The 19085-nt window shown below is 50.7% G+C and overlaps 1 protein-coding gene and 1 non-coding gene across 2 annotated transcripts; one reads left to right on the top strand and one right to left on the bottom strand.

Annotated features, from left to right (window-relative positions):
- Positions 1 to 195, bottom strand: LOC140384994 (U2 spliceosomal RNA). Its single transcript, XR_011933263.1, has one exon. It is a non-coding gene; the product is annotated as a U2 spliceosomal RNA (small nuclear RNA).
- A 10291-nt stretch (positions 196 to 10486) lies between these two features.
- cmtm3 (CKLF-like MARVEL transmembrane domain containing 3) lies at positions 10487 to 17865 on the top strand. Its single transcript, XM_072517810.1, has 5 exons — positions 10487 to 11385; positions 12622 to 12777; positions 14516 to 14608; positions 14715 to 14838; positions 16458 to 17865. Exons 1-5 carry the CDS (start codon positions 11269 to 11271, stop codon positions 16490 to 16492), a joined length of 525 nt encoding a protein of 174 aa, XP_072373911.1. The 5' UTR covers positions 10487 to 11268; the 3' UTR covers positions 16493 to 17865.
- The last annotated feature ends 1220 nt before the right edge of the window (positions 17866 to 19085 follow it).

Below are 19085 nucleotides of genomic sequence, written 5' to 3'. Positions count from 1 at the left end.
TTCCTTTTCTGAGTTACCAAGCCAGGGCTCAGAGTGTGGGTCAGGGGCGAACCCCTAATCCAGCTCCTCGCCTGCTCCAAAAAACTAATTCAAATTGAATCGAATTTATGGTCCCCACAAGAGAGACATACCAGATCTGAACCCAAAGGCTCAATCTACAGACACTTGATCTTAGCCAAAAGGCCGAGAAGCGATATAACTGAAGTCTTAAGTGAGTTAAATAAAAGATTTGAAATCAAATAGTTGCGAGGACTGATTTGTCTGTTTCGTCGGTTGCCGCCAGCAGAGGGCAGCAACAATTCTCACTTCCTTCAATATCCTTGGACGTGTCTCATCTGCTCCCGGTGCCGTGTCAACTTGATCCACCTTTTCCAAAATCTCGTCATTGATCTTAATCAATGGGCAGTAGTGTTTTGCTGTGGAAGCTGGTTGGAAGAGGACTTTAGTTATCAGTACATAATCAGGGCAAGTTACGGTTTAATGGAAGCAAGTTGGGAAAAAGCTACCCATAACAGTTTTGCCTGCCAAAGCCAAATGTCCTGAAAGTCCTCAGGATGTCCCAAGGTGATTTACAGTCAATGATGTATTTCTTGATTGGCGTTTCTATTGTGATGCAGGAATCACAGCAGCCAATTTGTGCACAGCAAGCTCCCACAAAGAGTAATGAGATAATGACAAAATTACGTGTTTTAGTGATGTTGGTCAAGGGATTTCTTTGACAGAAATTACAATTTTTAGTTCTCTATTTCTAGCTGGTATTATTATAAAAATAAAAACACTAAACTGTAATCCGACAAAGACAATGGGAAACTGCTCGCCAGCAGAATATACAACATGCATTTCATCCAATGGGAACAGACACTCCGATGCTCCTGAGGAGTGTGGAAGATCCACCTCCTGTTGGCTCTCACACCACCTGAAGCTTAGCAAAAGTTTCAAAGATGAGACATCAAAAATGTAATTACCAGTTCTACAGCACACATGATAATCAAACTACAGAACTACAGAAGGGAGATAGATCACTTGGTTGCATAGTATACTGAAAACAACCTGTCTCTAAATGTTGGAAAGACCAAGAAACTGATCATCGACTTCAGTAAGCATAGCATCACCCCCCCCCCCCCCCCCCCCCCCCCATCTGCATCAATGGCACCGAAGTGGAGATGGTCGATAGCTTTAGGTTCCTGGGAGTCACCATTACCAAGTCTGTCCTGGTCCACTCATGTTGATGCAACAGTCAAGAAAGCCCAACAACGTCTCTACTTCCTAAGGAAGCTAAAGATATTCGACATGTTTGCATCGACTCTCACAAACTTCTACAGGTGTGCCATAGAGAGCATCCTATCCGGCTGCATTACAGCCTGGTATGGCAACTGCTCGGCCCAAGATCGCAAGAAACTGCAGAGTGTGATGAACTCAGCCCAACGCATCACACAAGCTTGCCACCCCCACATTGATTCTGTCTACACCTCCCGCTGCCTCAGGAAGGCAGACAGCATTGTCCGAGACCCCTCCCACCCAGGCTTTGCCTTCTTTGTTGCTGATTTTCTCCTTGGTTCAATTGCTGTTTTATTACCTTTGCTCTCGAGTCGCCAGGTATCTTTATGATACCGCCACGAGGTTCAAGTCCGAGAAATGATCAATAACTCAATACACCAATTAGTAAGATTTAAATCAAATTATTATACACAATAATCGCTACTCATGTACAAATTCTACGTCTAAGCTACTTCTACAACTAACAGGCCTATACTTAGCTTCGGACTGGCCCACCAGGTCAGGGGAACAAATGGCCTTTCGTTCGGGTTCTGAGTCTGCGGGATTCGAAGTTGGTACGGATTGGTAGCTCGGAGCGCCTATCTCGTAGCGAGCGTTGAATTAAGACTTACGTCAGTCGACGATCCCTGCACCGGTCACGGTCAATGTTGGTTTGTGTTGCTGGGTGACCCGGGCAGGAAGAAGAGAGCAATTTGAACTTGGGGCTCAACTCTTATAGTCCCCAGGGGCTTCCCGCCTTTCGGGGCGGACCCTGTACCTGGTCCCAAGTGATTGGACTTTGTCCCAATCACTTGGTTCGATTTTCTCCAATACTGGAGCAGTTCCCTGATCGATGGGCGGTCTTGAGGTGCTCATTCACCTCCATTGTGTTGGCTCCTGCTGGCGCCGAGGAGTCTGGCTTTGCTTTGTGTGTCCAAAATGTTACTTATTGTTCCCGGGGATTGCTCATCTGTATGCAGATGGCTGCTACTTTGTTATGCTGATGGCCGCTGGTATCGATGTTGTCTGGCTTTTGCAGAGGTAAATACACAGCAAACCTGCAGCTGCTGGTTTCTGTCTATGTTGGCTGACTTTCCCATCAGCCTTTGCCATTCGCCATTTTAAATCGGGAGTTGGCCAATTTAGGTGGCTACATCTCCCAGACCCTTCCATCAGGCAGAAGGTACAGAAGTCTGAAGACCCGCAAATCCAGACATAGGAACAGCTTCTTCCCCACAGCTACTAGACTCCTCAACGACTCCCCCTCGGACTGATCTGTTCCCTATAAGAACACTATTCACGACGCCCTATGCTGCCCTTGCTCATGTATTTGCTTTGTTTGGCCCCTTGTTCCGCACTGTAACCAATCACTGTTTATCGATGTACCATTTGTCAATGTACTCTGTCGATTATTCTTTTCTGTCTGCTATGTACATACTCTGCACGTTCCCTTGGCTGCAGAAAAATACTTTTTATTGTACTTTGGTACATGTGACAATAAATCAAAATCAAATCAAATTCCTCTGGAATATACAGCCAGCAGGACTTTAGGAACTGGTTTACCAAGGCAGAGAGAGGCCATCAGAGCGGAGATCAGAAGGATATGCTGGAAGGCTGAAAAGCTCTGGGAAAAGCTTTTGGAAATATTGTGCATGGATGTTGCATGGGTAAAAGATAAAATCTACTGCAAACCAAAACCTTTCAGGGATAAAACGTGGAAATCAGCTCCGCACTGCTACACCCGGAAAGACAACGAAACAAAACAGCTACAGTGTGGAATCTCCTCATCGAAACCAGCGAAAGGACAGTCCATCGAATATTTCTTTGATCATTTCTTTTCTTCACAATCTGTAAGTAAAGTCTATCCTCATATTCTATCGTCTGTACTAGTGTGTGTGTGTGTTGGGGGGGGGGGGGGGGGGGGGGGGGGAGTGACGTTTGAATGTGGGTTACAACTTATCTAATTTTTAAAATGGAAGTAGGGTCAATAAACCTATCTCGTTCTTTGATTTAAACTCAAAAAACCTGTCTGATTAATTCTTTATATTCTGAAAGTATAACTAGTGGGACCCCCTGCAGCATCGGTGAAGCACATGCTCCCTAAAGGAAAAAATCCATTACATCGAGAGGCAATTAGCGGAGGCAATTTCTATCCCCAATAATAGATATTGGCTTATCATAGAATCCCTGCAGTACACAAGGAGGCCATTCGGCCCATCAAGTCTGCAATGATTCTCTGAAAGAGCACCCTAGCTAGACCCAGTACCCCGCCCTATCCCCATTAACCCACCTAACCTGCACATCTATGGACTGTGAGGAAACCGGAGCACCCGGAGGAAACCCACGCACACACGGGGAGGACGTGCAGATTCCGCACAAACAGTGACCCAAGCCGGGAATCGAACCTGGGACCCTGGCGCTGTGAGGTCGCAGTTCTAACCAGAGAGTGAACAGGTTGGGCCTGTAACCACTGGAGTTTAGAACAGTGTTTTCCAAACTTTTTTCCCCCGGGGCCCACTTTTGGCCAACTGGTTGACCATCGCGACCCACGCCACGATCGCTCACCTTTAATGTGATACATGAGCCTGCTTGGTCCTCACGATCTCACTCCATGGGCTTTGCATCCTTCCTCAGACTGGGTGAGACAGGAGGTAGGAAGCGCGCGCCTGGCTGCATCGGCGCAGAGTAACTGGAGCACAGAGAACAAGATACGCCCCTCATCCTCTCTCTCTCTCACTCCAAACCCCCTACCCCCGCCATGTCTGGGCTATCCATAATCGTTTCAGTTTCCCTCTCTCCCTATGAATGTTCATCTCCCTCCAAGTTACCCTGCATCTCCCTCCAAGTTACCCTGCATCTCCCTCCAAGTTACCCTGCATCTCCCTCCAAGTCTGATTGGCTCCATCTCCGCACCAGTGCCATTCCGTGCTCTTTTCAGCGTCTCTCTTGTGCATTGCAAGTCTCTTTTCTCCTGGGTTTCTCCGAATGTATGATTCTTTTTCCCATTTTTCCCTTTATCCCCAGGAATTTATTTGTTTTCCTTGTTTCTCTTTCTATTCCAGTCTGGCCCAGTCTCTCCCCTTCCCCTCCCTCTTTGTTCCCTCTCCCCGAACAGGCGCCGGAATGTGGCAACTAGGGGCTTTTCACAGTAACTTCATTTCATAGAATTTACAATGCAGAAGGAGGCCATTCGGCCCATCGAGTCTGCACCGGCTCTTGGAAAGAGCACCCTACCCAAGGTAGCCTACTTGTGACAATAAGCGATTTTAATTTTCACTGTGTTTCTCTGCCTGCCAGTAATGTTTGTCTTCCCCCAACTTCAGCGCTCTCCTATACCAAAGTACAATTAGAGTTGCAAAGGTACGTAGGGAGATTGACACAGATATACGAGAAGTAGTGATTTAGACACAGAGAGACGGAAGTTAGGCTGTTCCTTCGGTTAATCGTTAAAGGCTCAACCGTGAAGTGCTTCAAAATCTTAACCATTTTAACCATCTGTCACTCTCACCTTATGATGTTCAGTGGTTGACAGATTTACAATAGTTTATTTACGGTAACATAAAAACATAGGAACTAGGAGCAGGCGGAGGTCATTCGGCCCTTCGCATCTACTCCGCCATTCACAGAATCACAGGATAATACAGTGCAGAAGAGGCCCTTCGGCCTATTGAGTCTGCACTGACACATGAAAGGCATCTGACCTGCCTACCTCATTTGCCAGCACTTGGGCCATTGCCTCGAATGTTAAGACGTGCCAAGTTCTCATCCAGGTACGTTTTAAATGATGTGAGGCAACCCGCCTCTACCACCCTCCCAGGGAGTGCGCTCCCGACCCTCACCACCCTCTGGTTAAAAAGGTTTTTCCTCAAATCCCCCCTAAACCTCCCACCCCTCACTTTGAACTTGTGTCTCCTCGTAACCGACGCTTCAACTAAGGGGAACTGCTGCTCCCTATCCCCCCTGGCCATGCCCCGCAATCTTTTTTTTTTTACTCCCCTCACCCCCACCTCCCCTACCCATTACCCCTTCACCCCCACCTCCCCTTCCCACTCCTAACCCCCACCACCCCATACCTCCACCTCCCCTTACCTCCTACCTCCTCGAAACCCCTACCTCTCCAAACCCCCTACCTCCCCCAACCCCCTTATCCCCTACCTCCAATTACCCCCACCCCTTCCCCAACTTCCCCATTAATGCCACCCCCTAACCCCCACCTCCCTATTATCCCACCTACCCTTACCCACACCTCCACTTACCCCCCAGACCACGCCATAACTCCCTTACCGCCACATTGCCTACTCTTTATCTCCCCTTACCCCCACCTCCCCTACTGCTTATTCCCCTCACCCCCATCTCCCCTACCCATTGCCCCTTTACCCCCACCTCCCTATTATCCCACCCACCCTTACCCCCACCTCCACTTACCCCCCATATCTCCCTTACCCCCACCTCCCCATACCCCCACCTGCCCATACCCCCTCCCCATTCCCCCCTTACCCCCAACTCCCCATACCCCCCTTACCCCCACCTCCCCATACCCCCCTTACCCCCACCTCCCCATAACTCCCTTACCCCCACCTTCCCATACACCCCCTTACCCCCACCTCCTCATATACCCCCATACCCCCAGCTCCTCATACCCCCCGTACCCATACCTCCCCATACCCCCCTTACCCCCACCTCCCCAAACCCCCTTACCCCCACCTCCCATACCCCCTTACCCCCACCTCCCCTATGCCCCCTGACCCCACCTCCCCTTACCCCACCTCCCCATACCCCCCTTACCCCTACCTCACCCCCACCTCCCCATACCCCACCTCCCCCCTCCCCATACCCCACCTCCCAATTCCCCCCTACCCCATCTCCCCATTCCACCCACCTCCCCATTCCCACCAAACCCCCACCTCCCTATACCCCCAAACCCCCACCTCCCCATACCCCCACCTCCCTATACCCCCCTTACCCCCACCTCCTCATACCCCCCTAATTCCCACCTCCCCATACCCCCTAACCCCCACCTCCCCTACCCCCACCTCTCTATACCCCCAAACCCCACCTCCCCATACCCCCACCTTCCCATAACCCCTTACCCCCACCTCCCAATACCCCCGTACCCCCACCTCCCCATACCCCCTTACCCCGCACCTCCCCATACCCCCTTACCCCCACCTCCCCATACTCACCTCCTCATACCCTCACTTCCCCACACCCCCTTACCCTCCTCCCCTTACCCCCCTTACACCCACCTCACCATACCCCCTTACCCCCACCTCCCCATACCCCCCTTACCCCCACCTCCCCATACCCCCACCACCCCATACCCCCCAAACCTCCACCTCCCTACATCCCCTAAACCCCACCTCCCCATAACCCCATACCCCCTTACCCCCACCTCCCCATACCCCCTTACCCCCACCTCCTCACACTCCCCTTTCCCCCACCTCCCTATACCCCCCTAACTACCCCCTAACCCCTACCTACCCATACCCCCCTACCCCCACCTCCCCATACCCCAACCTCCCCATACCCCCAAACCCCCACCTCCCTATACCCCTCTAACCCCCACCTCCACATACCCCCCTACCCCCATACCCCCCTTTCCCCCACCTGCCTCTACCCCCTAACCCCCACCTCCCCATACCCCCACCTCCCCATACCCCCTACCTCCCCATACCCCCTTACCCCACACCTCCCCATACTCCCCTCCTCATACCCCCTCCCCATACCCCCTTACCCTCCTCCCCATTACCCCCTTACACCCACCTCACCATATCCCCACCTGCCCATACCCCTTTACCCCCACCACCCCATATCCACCTCCCCATTCCCCCTTTACCCCCACCTCCCCATACCCCCTCCTCCCCATACCCCCTTACCCCCACCTCCCCATACCCCCTTTTAAAAAATATATATATTTATTAAAGTTTTTTAACACAATTTTTCTCCCTTACAAACAATAACCTCCCCGCCATCGTAACAATTTAAAAAAATGAGAAATCGCGCAGGGCAAGATATATACATGGCAAAATGATATATTTACACAGCTTTGTACACTGGCCCTCACCCATACGTGCCAGTTTCCTCAACCCTTCATGTTATCTCTTGCTCATCCACCCTCCCAGGCAGTCCCCCCTTCCCCCCCCTCCCACCCCCCCACCCCCCTCCCAGGACGTCCCCACCACCCCACCCCACCCCCGCTAGGTTGCTGCTGCTGACCGACCTTCCTCTAACGCTCCGCGAGATAGTCTAGGAACGGTTGCCACCGCCTGTAGAACCCCTGCGCAGACCCTCTCAAGGCAAACTTAATCCTCTCCAACTTTATGAACCCAGCCATATCATTTATCCAGGCCTCCAGGCTGGGGGGCTTTGCCTCCTTCCACATTAGCAAGATCCTTCGCCGGGCTACTAGGGACGCAAATGCCAGAATGCCGGCCTCTTTCGCCTCCTGCACTCCCGGCTCGTCCACTACTCCAAATATTGCTAGCCCCCAGCTTGGCTTGACCCGGACTTTCACCACCTGAGATATTGCTCCCGCCACTCCTCTCCAGAACCCCTCCAGTGCCGGGCATGACCAAAAAATATGGACATGGTTCGCCGGGCTCCCTGAGCACCTTCCACATCTGTCCTCTACCCCAAAGAACCTACTCAACCTCGCCCCCGTCAAGTGCGCTCTGTGGACCACCTTAAATTGTATCAGGCTGAGCCTGGCACACAAGGAGGAGGAATTAACCCTACATTAACCCTACCCAGGGCATCAGCCCACAGCCCTTCCTCGATCTCCTCCCCCAGCTCCTCCTCCCATTTACCCTTCAACTCTTCTACCAGCGCTTCCCCCTCTTCTTTCAACTCCTGGTGTATTTCCGACACCTTGCCCTCCCCGACCCATACACCCGAGATCACCCTATCTTGAACTTCTTGTGCCGGGAGCAACGGGAATTCCCTCACCTGTCGCCTCACAAAAGCCCTCACCTGCATATATCTAAAGACATTTCCCGGGGGTAACTCGAACTTCTCCTCCAGTGCCCCTAGGCTCGCAAACGTCCCGTCGATTAACAGGTCCCCCATTCTTCCAATCACTGCCCGATGCCAGCTCTGGAACCCCCCGTCCATCTTCCCCGGGACAAACCGGTGGTTACCCCTGATCGGGGACCACACCGATGCTCCCATTGCACCCCGGTGCCGTCTCCACTGGCCCCAGACCCTTAGCGTTGCCGCCACCACCGGGCTCGTGGTATAATTTGTCGGCGAGAGCGGTGGCGGTGCCGTCACCAACGCCCCCAGGCTCGTTCTTTTACATGACGCCATCTCCATCCTCTTCCATGCCGGCCCCTCTCCTTCCATAACCCACTTGCGGATCATCGCCACATTTGCTGCCCAGTAGTAGCTCCCCAGGTTTGGCAGCGCCAACCCTCCTCGGTCCCTACAGCGTTCCAGGAACCCTTGCCTTACTCTCGGGGTCTTATTCGCCCACACAAACCCCATAATACTCCTGCCTACCCCATACCCCCTTACCCCCACCTCCCTATACGCCCCTTGCCCCCACCTCCCATACCCCTTACCACCACCTCCCCATGCCCCCTTACCCCCGCTTCCCCATACCCCCACCTCCCCATACCCCGACCTCCCCATACCCCCACCTCCCCATATCCCCCTTACCTCCACCTCTCCATACCCCCTTACCCCCACCTCTCCATACCCCCCTTACCCCCACCTCTCCATACACCCCTTGCCCCCATCTCCCCATACCCCCAACTCCCCTAACCCTTACTCCCTTTCCCACTCTCTCTCCCCCCTCCCCGGGTATGGCGGTGGGGGGTAAGGGGGGCATGCCCCTCAATCTTGTACACCTCGATCAGGTCACCCCTCAGTCTTCTCTGCTCCAGCAAAAGCAACCCAAGCCTATCCAACCTCTCTTCATAACCTGAATGTTCCATCCCAGGCAACATCCTGGTGAATCTCCTCTGCACCCCCTCTAGTGCAATCACATCCTTCCTATCATGTGGCGACCAGAACTGCACACAGTGCTCCCGCTGTGGCCTCACCAATGTTCTATACAACTCCAACATGGTCTCCCTGTTTTTGTAATGTATGGCTCAATTGATAAAGGCGAGTATCCCATATGCCCTTTTCACCACCCGATTAACCTGCCCTTCTGCCTTCAGAGGCCTATGGACAAACACGCCAAGGTCCCTTTGTTCTTCGGAACTTCCCAGTGTCAGACCATTCATAGTATACTTCCTTGTTAAATTACTCCTTCCAAAGTGTAATTCATTATGATCATGGCTGATCATCCAACTCAATAGCCTAATCTTGCTTTCCCGCCATAGCCTTTGATCCCCTTTGCACTAAGTGCTATATCTAACTGCTTCTGGAAAACATCCGGGGCCGGATTCTCTACCGGTGGGATCCTCCGCTTCACTACCAGCGCACGCACGCCCGTGGACTTCCCGACGCCATGGGGGTGCCCACAATGGGAAGCCCCGTTGGCCGGTTGACGGGTCGGAGGATCCCGATGGCGACGGGAGCACGCTGCACAGGAAAACGGGTGCAGCGGGGCGGGGAATCCCGCCCACAATGTTTTGGCCTCAACTACTTCCTGTGGCAACGAATTCCACAGGCTGGCCACTCTCTGGGTGAAGCAATTTCCCCTCATCTCTGTGCTAAATGGTCTACCCCGTACCCTCAGACTGTGACCCCTGGCTCTGGACACCTCCACCATCGGGAACATCCTTCCTGCATCTACCCTGTCCAGTCCTGTTAGAAGTTTATGGGCGGGATTCTCCGCCGGCGGGATTCTCCGTTTTGCCAGCGCCCGGGGTTTTCCCAACGGCGTGGGACTGCCCCACAATGGGAAATCTCATTGGCCGGCCGGCGTAACGGAGAAACCCACTGGCGGGTCGGGACACAAAAGTGGCGGGGTGGAGAATCCAGCCGTATAGGTTTCTATGAGATCCCCCCTCATTCTTCTAAACTCCAGCGAATACAATCCTAACCGATTCAATCTTGCCTCATACATCAGTCCCACCTCAGAGACCTGGGCACATTCTCCTGGTTTACATCCCCAGTACAGCAGGGAGGGAGTGCCGCATTGGCGCATGATGCCAGCTCCTCAGAAACTGAAGCTCGCTCTGCCCTCCTAAATGTAGTCAAGAGACCTCTGCTGCTGAATCTTGTTCAATAACTCGCTCTTGTTGCCCGATCTGCTCAAACGTGCTGAATGTCACAGGAAATGAACTGTTCACAGCATCTTGAGCGATGGGCTGGCTGGCTCCTGCAAGCTTGCAGCCCGAGAGCTGCTAAACTGAGCTCACATTTCAAACCCCAGAAGTTTCCAAACTGGCCGAGAAGTTTGAATGAGAATTGAATTTTGCAGCTCCAACAGTTTTGTATGAAACACAAGAGTTTCCGTTTTGCAGCCGATTTAAATGTGGAAGTGGAACTTTGCGAAATTCTTCAGACTTTTTTCTGCAAAGATATTTTAAAAAGTTCGCCGTGAAGATTTTTGCAGAACTTTCGTAACGATTTTTGCAACAAAATAATGTGATGCACTAACTTCTCTTTGCGATTATGTCCGAAGATTTTTGGGAAAAAGTTTTTTTTCATAACTTTTTTATTCATTTGCAAAGCTTTTGCAAAGTTTTTCTTTTACAAAAGGCTTTGTTGCAAAAGTTTCAAGGACTTTTTGCTTTGCATTATTTTTGGATGCAAAGTTGAAAAACATTTGCCCGGGGTTTTGAGAATCTCTCTCATTGTGTTGGTTCATTTTATTTCCTGTCTGTCCGGAGGATTTTCTCTCTCTCTCTGCAAGTCGCCCCATTGTCTCAGATTGGAGGATCCCAAGTTTCCGCAAACTCACTGATTTCCGTTTCCCGCTGAAGCTCCCCCTTTTTTTTCCCAAAAAAAGTGCTTAAATTTTACCCTAAAAAACAGAGTCCTGAAATAGTTAATTTCCTTTACCTCGACCCGCACCTCCTCCCCCCCTTCCCTCCCTCCTCCACATCTGCTGCTGCCATGGGGGAGTCAGAGGTGTCGGAAGCTGCTGAATCGCCCTCGCGGGGACTGAGGACTCTTATCCCGGATAAAACTTTCCTAACTTCCCGCAAAGGGTTGATGTTGGCAGCTGAGCTGGTAAGTCCTGTGCAATCGCTGTGATCTGTATCATTCTCTTATAATTGGATTTTCACTGGCCATATCAAAACAAAACACTGGGCATCGGACAGATTATTTTGGCAGGAGCGAGAGCTGAATATCTTTTGACAGCAAGACATTGAAAGGGGTGGGGTGGGGCATTTGCTTGGGCTGGTGCCGGGTTTAATATATCGAGAGAGCTCCATTTATTAATAATCTTTATTAGTGTCACAAGTAGGTTTACATTAACACTGCAATGAAGTTACTGTGAAAATCCCCGAGTTCCCACATTCTGGCGCCTGTTCGGGTACAGAGGGAGAATTCAGAATGTCCAATTCACCTAACAGCACGTCTTTCGGGACTTGTGGGTGGAAACCGGAGCACCCGGAGGAATCCCACGCAGACACGGGGAGAACGTGCAGACTCCACACAGACAGTGACCCAAGCCGGGAATCGAACCAGGGACCCCGGCGCTGTGAAGCCACAGTGCTAACCATTGTGCTGCCGTGCCACCCAGTTTGACTCAACACCAAAAAATGCCAATCCCCTCACGCCTGAGCATGGATGGGCCGTCCTCGTCGGGCTGTTGTACCACAGAGGGCATCGCAAGCCTGCCCTCCCAACCCTGGGCAGAGACGCACGCGGATCGTTCCCTTTCCCTCACCTGGGGAACGGGGACAATTGTAACTCCAAGACCCCCCTACCACCAGAGAACCACTGCCCCAGTTCAGATCAGCCAGAGGAGAGATGCAAAGAGGGTACGGGAACACTGGAAGATTGCTTGATCGTACAGAATGTGAACACTGCTAAAAAAAGAGACAGGTTGCTGACGCTTTTCATCCTGCCCTTATCCGGACAATTACAAGAATGCCAAACTTCAAACAGTCACAACAATTTACACGTGCCAGTGCGATCCCAGGTGTATCGATCATGCACCCTCGTGATTGGCTGATTGAGTCAAACAGCATTTCTCTGCGGTCGTTTGTATCGGGTAGAGTACAGACCGAGGGGCTGGGACTAATTGGGTAGTTCTTTCAAAGGGCTAGCACAGACACAATAGGCTGAATGGTCTCCTTCTGTGCTGCAAGATCCTATAACTAACTAGGTCCAGTGTGAGGGGTGGGGAGGGTTGTGACTCTGATTGACAACTCTAAGGACAATGTTCACTGACTGATTTCACTCGCCTGCGACCTGTGCACCCTCAGCACGTTCTTATTCCGCTTTCTCTCGTCTCAGGTTCTGAGCTTCATCATTTTCATTTGTTATTTGGCATCACCCATGGCAGCTTTCATGACCGCTCCACTCATCGAGTTCCTGCTGGCCCTTTGCGCCTATTACGTGTATGTGACAAAATACATCGACTATTTCCCAGGCTTCCATGGCCCATTGATCGTAAGTAAGACATCTCTGTATCCCTAGATGTACAGCGTTGGTCAGTCACTGCTAGCGCGTTGGTCAGTCACTGCTAGCGCGTTGGTCAGTCACTGCTAGCATTAGGTAGCGGCACAGTTAGCATCTGAACCCTCCGCGCTGGGACAGTTCTACATGACAGCTTGGCTCAGCCAATACCACTCCAGTCTCGAAATAGGTTCAAATGCTCACTCCTGAGCACAGAATAGGGACAGAGGGAGAGGCCATTCAGCACCTCAACCCTATTCTATCAGTGAGATCATGACTGTTCTTAACTCCCTATTCACCCACCTTGCTTCCATTTTTTTAAATTTAGAGTATCCAATTCATTTTTTTCCAATTAAGGGCCAATTTAGCGTGGCCAATCCACCTACCCTGCACAACTTTGGGTTGCGGGGGCGAAACCCACGCAGACACTGGGAGAATGTGCAAACTGCACACGGACAGTGACCCAGAGCCGGGATCGAACCTCGACACCGCGAGGCAGCAGGGCTAGCCCACTGCGCTGCCCTCCAACTTGCTTCCATAATTCTTGATGTGCCCACCGAACGGAAAACCGACAAGCTCAGTTCTGAAACTTCCAGTTGACCGCCAGCCTTAATGTTTTTTTGGGGGAGAAAGTTCCAGGTCCCCTGACATCACCCCCGGAACGGCCTGGCTCTCAGTTCCAGGTCCTGCCCCCTTGCTCTGGACTCCCCACAGAAGGAAATAGTTTATATCTATCGACCCGATCAAATCCTTGGATCATCTCAAACACCTCGATTAGATCATCCTGTAATCCCCCAAGAATCTTGAAACGGTCAATGGGTTCAGTTCCTAGGCCAGAGACTTGTGCACATGGTGTGGACTGACAGTCCCAGTGCGGTACTGAGGGAGTGCAGCCCTCCTGGAGGTACTGTCTTTCGGGGAGATGTTCAAATCATGGCCCTGTTTGATCCTCACTGTTTGGACCAACAAACGAGTTCTCTTGGGTGTCTTAGCCATGATTTATCCCTTCCCCCACAGTTAAAAACAGATTACCTGGTCATTATCACATTGCTGTTTGTGGGAGCTTGCTGTGCACAAATTAGCTTTTGCATTTCCTACATTATGACAGGGACTACACTTCAAAAATTACTTAATTGGCTGTGAAGTTCTTTGCAACACCCAGAGGGTGTGAAAGTATATAAATATTGTCTCCATCGTTATTGTAACAGGCCAGGGCGGCACGGTGACAAAGCGGTTAGCACTGCTTCCTCACAGCATCAGGGACCCGGGTTCGATTCCGGCCTCGGGTCACTGTCTGTGAGGAGTTTGCATGTTCTCCCCGTGTCTGCCTTAGTTTCCTCCGGGTGCTCCGGTTTCCTCCCACAGTCCAAAGATGTGCAGGTTAGGTGGATTGGCCATGATAAATTGCCCCATCGTGTCTAAAGATGAGGTGTGGTAACAGGGATAGGGTGGGGGAGTGGGCCGGGGTAGGCTCTTTCAGAGGGTCGGTGCATACTCGATGGGCTGAATGGCCCTCCTGCACTGTAGGGATCTATGATTATTCTATGATTCTATTCTAGACCTTCCACTTCACTGCACTACCTATACATGTACTTGCCTGTGACCCTTGCTTTAATTCCTGGCACTAACCGTCGTAGCAAGTTCATTTGACAAACTTTGCTAACTCTGTTTTCATGTGCAATTTCCTTAAACATACTTCAATTATTTTATTTTGCAAAAAAAAACCCTTCAGGATTTCCTGCGATGCGTAACTGCTGCTGTCATTTTCTTCGCTATCTCGATTTACGCCATTACAAAGAGCTCGGCGTCTTCGAAAACAGCTGGAGTGAGTATCTTCACACCTTGAGTCAGGCTCGGATCAGATTCTATCTTCACCCGCTGTTGTCTCAAATCAGTAATACCTTTTACTGTGTTCCTTTTATTAATAAAAGGTCTTTGGTTTCGTTGCAACTGTTGTGTTTGCCTTCGATTTCTACTACATCTGCAATCACCTGATCAGCCTCATCAACCCCCAGGACCTCCCCACCCACACGGCAACCATCAAAAAATCCACAGGTAAGGAAAGAGCAAATGCACCTCCTCAACGTTAGTTCCCGCTCCTACCTCTTAGTGCAACTCCACAGCTTCCACGTAGCTAAGACCCTTTAACAAAGGGAAACATCTCAAGGTGCCTCACAGGTGTGATTATCAAACAAATGTTGATACTAAGCCACAAAAGGGGTTTGGTGCCCATGAGCCTTAATCAAGCTTTTAGAGGTTGCGAGCACAGTGGAGGAGTTTCAGGAACGAATTCCAGAGCTCAGGACAAAGGTCAGCTTAAGGCGCATCTGCCAATTGTGCAGAAATTTTAAAACTGGAGTACGTCTAAGAAGCCAGAATTGGAGGAGTGCAGATATGCCAGAGGATAATAATAATCTTTATTGTCACAAGTAGGCTTACATTAACACTGCAATGAAGTTACTGTGAAAATCCCCTCGTCGCCACATTCTGGCGCCTGTTCGGGTACACTGAGGGAGAATTCAGAATGTCCAATTCACCTAACAAGTACGTCTTTCGGGCCTTGTGGGAGAAAACTGGAGCACCCGGAGGAAACCCACGCAGACACGGGGAGAACGTGCAGACTCCGCACAGACAGTGACCCAAGCCGGGAATCGAACCTGGGACCCTGGCGCTGTGAAGCAACCGTGCACAGTGGTTCTTGAGTGTTGTTGCAACTGCACTCACCCAGGCAAAAGAGTACTTCATCCCACCTGTTTTGTAGAAGGTGGACAAGCTTTGGGGAGTCAAACTTCCCAGGCTCTGACCTGCTCTCGTAGCCGCTGTACTTATATGGCTAGTCCAGTTCGGTTTCTGGTCAATAGCCACACCGACAGCTGTAGGAGATTCGATAATGGTAATGCAGTTGACCATCTTTGGAAGATGGTTAGATTCTCTCTTGTTAGATGCTCATTAACAAGGGCAGCATGGTAGCACTGTGGTTAGCACTGCTGCCTCACACCACCAAGGACCCGGCTTCGATCCCGGCCCCGGGTCACTATCTGTCTGGAATTTGCACATTCTCCCAGTGTCTGGTGGGTTTCACCCCCACAACCCAAAGACGTGCAGGGTGTTAATGTGAATTGGCCACGCTAAAGTGCCCCTTAATTGGGGAAAAATAATTGGGTACTCTAAATTTATTACCATGTGGTGCAAATGTTATTTGCCACCTACCAGCCCAATGTTGTCGAGGTCATGTTGGATTCAGTCACAGACATTGAGACGTTTAAGTTTCGCTTCAGAAACCCCAAGTATCTAACCCAGTGTGATCCTGAAGGAATGCTGCACTGTCAGAGGCTCTGTCTTTCAAGATGAGACATTGAATCAAAGTCCCGACTGCCTTCCAACAGATGCAAGAGATGCCGCGGTATTATCACTCGAGAGAACAGTAGAGTACTGGAAGGATAGACGGCGGTGCATTGTTTTAAAGTCTGACCAGAAAGACGGAACCGCTGGCAGTGCAGGGCTCCCTCAGTGCTGCACTGGGAGGATCACAACAGAGTTCGCATCTCCAGAGCAGGACCTGTTCCTACGATTTCCTCACTCACTAACTGACCGTACCAAACTCTTACAAGGTAGAATGAATTAAACATTTTCCTTAATGTTTCTAACCGTTGTTTCTCTCCCTGTCTCTCAAGGTGAAGAGGAAGTGGCAGATTCTGATTCCGATTGAAGCACGGTGTAAAGACGGTGAAGAACTTACCCAGTGCTTTTCCGCTAGCCACCCATCCATTTCTTTGTATTAAATTTGAAGCACTTTTGCACGGGCCTGTATTAATGCTTGTGATGTAACCTCAACACCTCTTTGTAAAACAAGAGACGGAGACAGAGAGAGAGAGATCCCACCCTCAGTGAACGCAGGCCAGCTATTTATCCCAAAGCAAAAATACCGTGGACGCTAAAATAAAAATAGTTAACGTCGAGCCCAATATGACTTCTTCCATCATATTAGACTCGAAACGTTAACTCTGTTTCTCTCGCCACAGGTGCCTCCAGTTTTTCGAGCATTCTCTGTTTTTATTTCCGGTCTCCGAGGTACTTTGTTTTCGTTTTACAATCAGTGCGGCTGAGAATTAAAATGACAGCCCAACGTAAACTTCCCCTTTCGGACTTGCTGCCCCCATCTCATTTCCCTGCCTCCGCGCTTCCTGAAGAAACCTGTTCCATCTCGTGAAGTTTCCCCAGTTCCTCACGAAAGGTCGTCGACCTGAAAAGTCAACTTTGCTTTTACCTCCAGAGCTTTAACCGCGTCCTTCGCGCTACCGGATCGGTCGCTCTGGGACATTCCCGCCTCCTGCTCTCGGATTCAGGAACCTGGGCTCCCCAACCCAGCATCCTGCGTTTTGATCCTTTCCCCATGGAGTGTTACTTCCGCTGCACAGACCCCTCTTTGACGGGAACCAAGCTCTCTTCGCACCTGGGAAGCGGATCTTTACCCCATTTTTAAACAGGAAACTTTCTCGTTAAAATGTTGACCGAATGTCAAAGCAAATTTCACTCCCGTCTCCAGACCTGCTCTCTATCGGAGTCTACGCAACTTTGAACAAATCACGCAAAAAGCGAAATATTGTGAATATACAATCACCTGCCTTTGGTATTGCACCTTTAACATAGTCAAAGATCCCAAGATTCTATATGGCAACATGCTAAATATGTGACACTGAGTCACCTGGACAGACACGAGGACAGGGGACCAGAATCTTGCACAAAGAGGGAGTTTGAAGATGCCGTATTAAGGAGGATGGAGATTTGCAGAGGAACAGGAAGGGAACTCCAGGTGAGGCTACATTTTATTGCTACACGTCCTCCCCACCCCACACCCTGCCCCTGTTGACTCCCACTGTTTGCTCTCTTCAAGAAGGTAGAAAGGACCTGCATTTATTTAACACCTCTCTCCACCTCAGCATGTTTTAAAGCTAATGAGGTATGATTTTGATGTGTAGTCACTGTTGTAATATTGGAAACATGACAGTCAGTTTGTGCACAGCAAGATCACATCAATTGTAAAGTGATAAAATGACTGAATAAACCATTTTTCAAAAATCATGATAGTTCTGGGATAGATATTGGCGAGAAGACCCAAGCAACCTCCCCTGGCTCTTCAAAGGAGCAATTGTGGGATTTTTTTTATCTACCTGAGAGAGGGCCAGAATTTAGCATCAGATCTGATATACAGCACCTGGCAATGTAATAAATCATCACTACTGACCCTCTGACAGTGCAGCACTCCCTCAGTCCTGACCCTCTGACAGTGCAGCACTCCCTCAGTACTGACCCGCTGACAGTGCGGCACTCCCTCAGTACTGACCCTCTGACAGTGCAGCACTCCCTCAGTACTGACCCTCTGACAGTGCAGCACTCCCTCAGTACTGATCCTCCGACATTGACGCACTCCCTCAGTACTGACCCTCTGAAATTGACGCACTCCCTCAGTACTGACCCTCTGACAGTGCAGCACTCCCTCAGTACTGACCCTCTGACAGTGCAGCAATAGCAATCCCTCGGTACTGACCCTCTGACATGCAGCACTCCCTCAGTACTGACCCTCTGACAGTGCAGCGCTCCCTCAGTACTGACCCGCTGACAGTGCAGCGCTCCCTCAGTACTGACCCTCTGACAGTGCAGCACTCCCTCAGTACTGACCCTCTGACAGTGCAGCACTCCCTCAGTACTGACCCTCTGACAGTGCAGTGCTCCCTCAGTACTGACCCTCTGACAGTGACGCACTCCCTCAGTACTGACCCTCTGACAGTGCAGCACTCCCTCAGTACTGACCCTCTGACAGTGCAGCACTCCCTCAGTACTGACCCTCTGACAGTGCAGTGCTCCCTCAGTACTGACCCTCTGACAGTGACGCACTCCCTCAGTACTGACCCTCTGACAGTGCGGCACTCCCTCAGTACTGACCCTCTGACAGTGCAGCACTCCCTCAGTACTGACCTTCTGACAGTGCAGCACTCGCGCAGTACTGACCCTCTGACAGTGCAGTGCTCCCTCAGTACTGACCCTCTGACAGTGACGCACTCCTTCACTGCTGACCTTTGACAATGTAACACTCTGGCCTTGAAGTGTTGTTTACTTAGCATGGCCCCAGCATATTGAGTTTGGTGAGTGATGTGTTATGCCTCTTTGAAATTTTCGGAATCGAAAGGCTGAGAAAAAAAAAGCACGAACATCAGACGGAATGGAAACAAAAACATAAATTGCTAAAATTATCCATCGTAGCAGGCAGGAGGAGGAAATGACGTCAACAGATAGTGAGGCTC

Source organism: Scyliorhinus torazame, chromosome 10, assembly GCF_047496885.1.
Source record: "Scyliorhinus torazame isolate Kashiwa2021f chromosome 10, sScyTor2.1, whole genome shotgun sequence".
NCBI lineage: Eukaryota > Metazoa > Chordata > Chondrichthyes > Carcharhiniformes > Scyliorhinidae > Scyliorhinus > Scyliorhinus torazame.
This window is presented reverse-complemented; position numbering and strand designations above follow the sequence as displayed.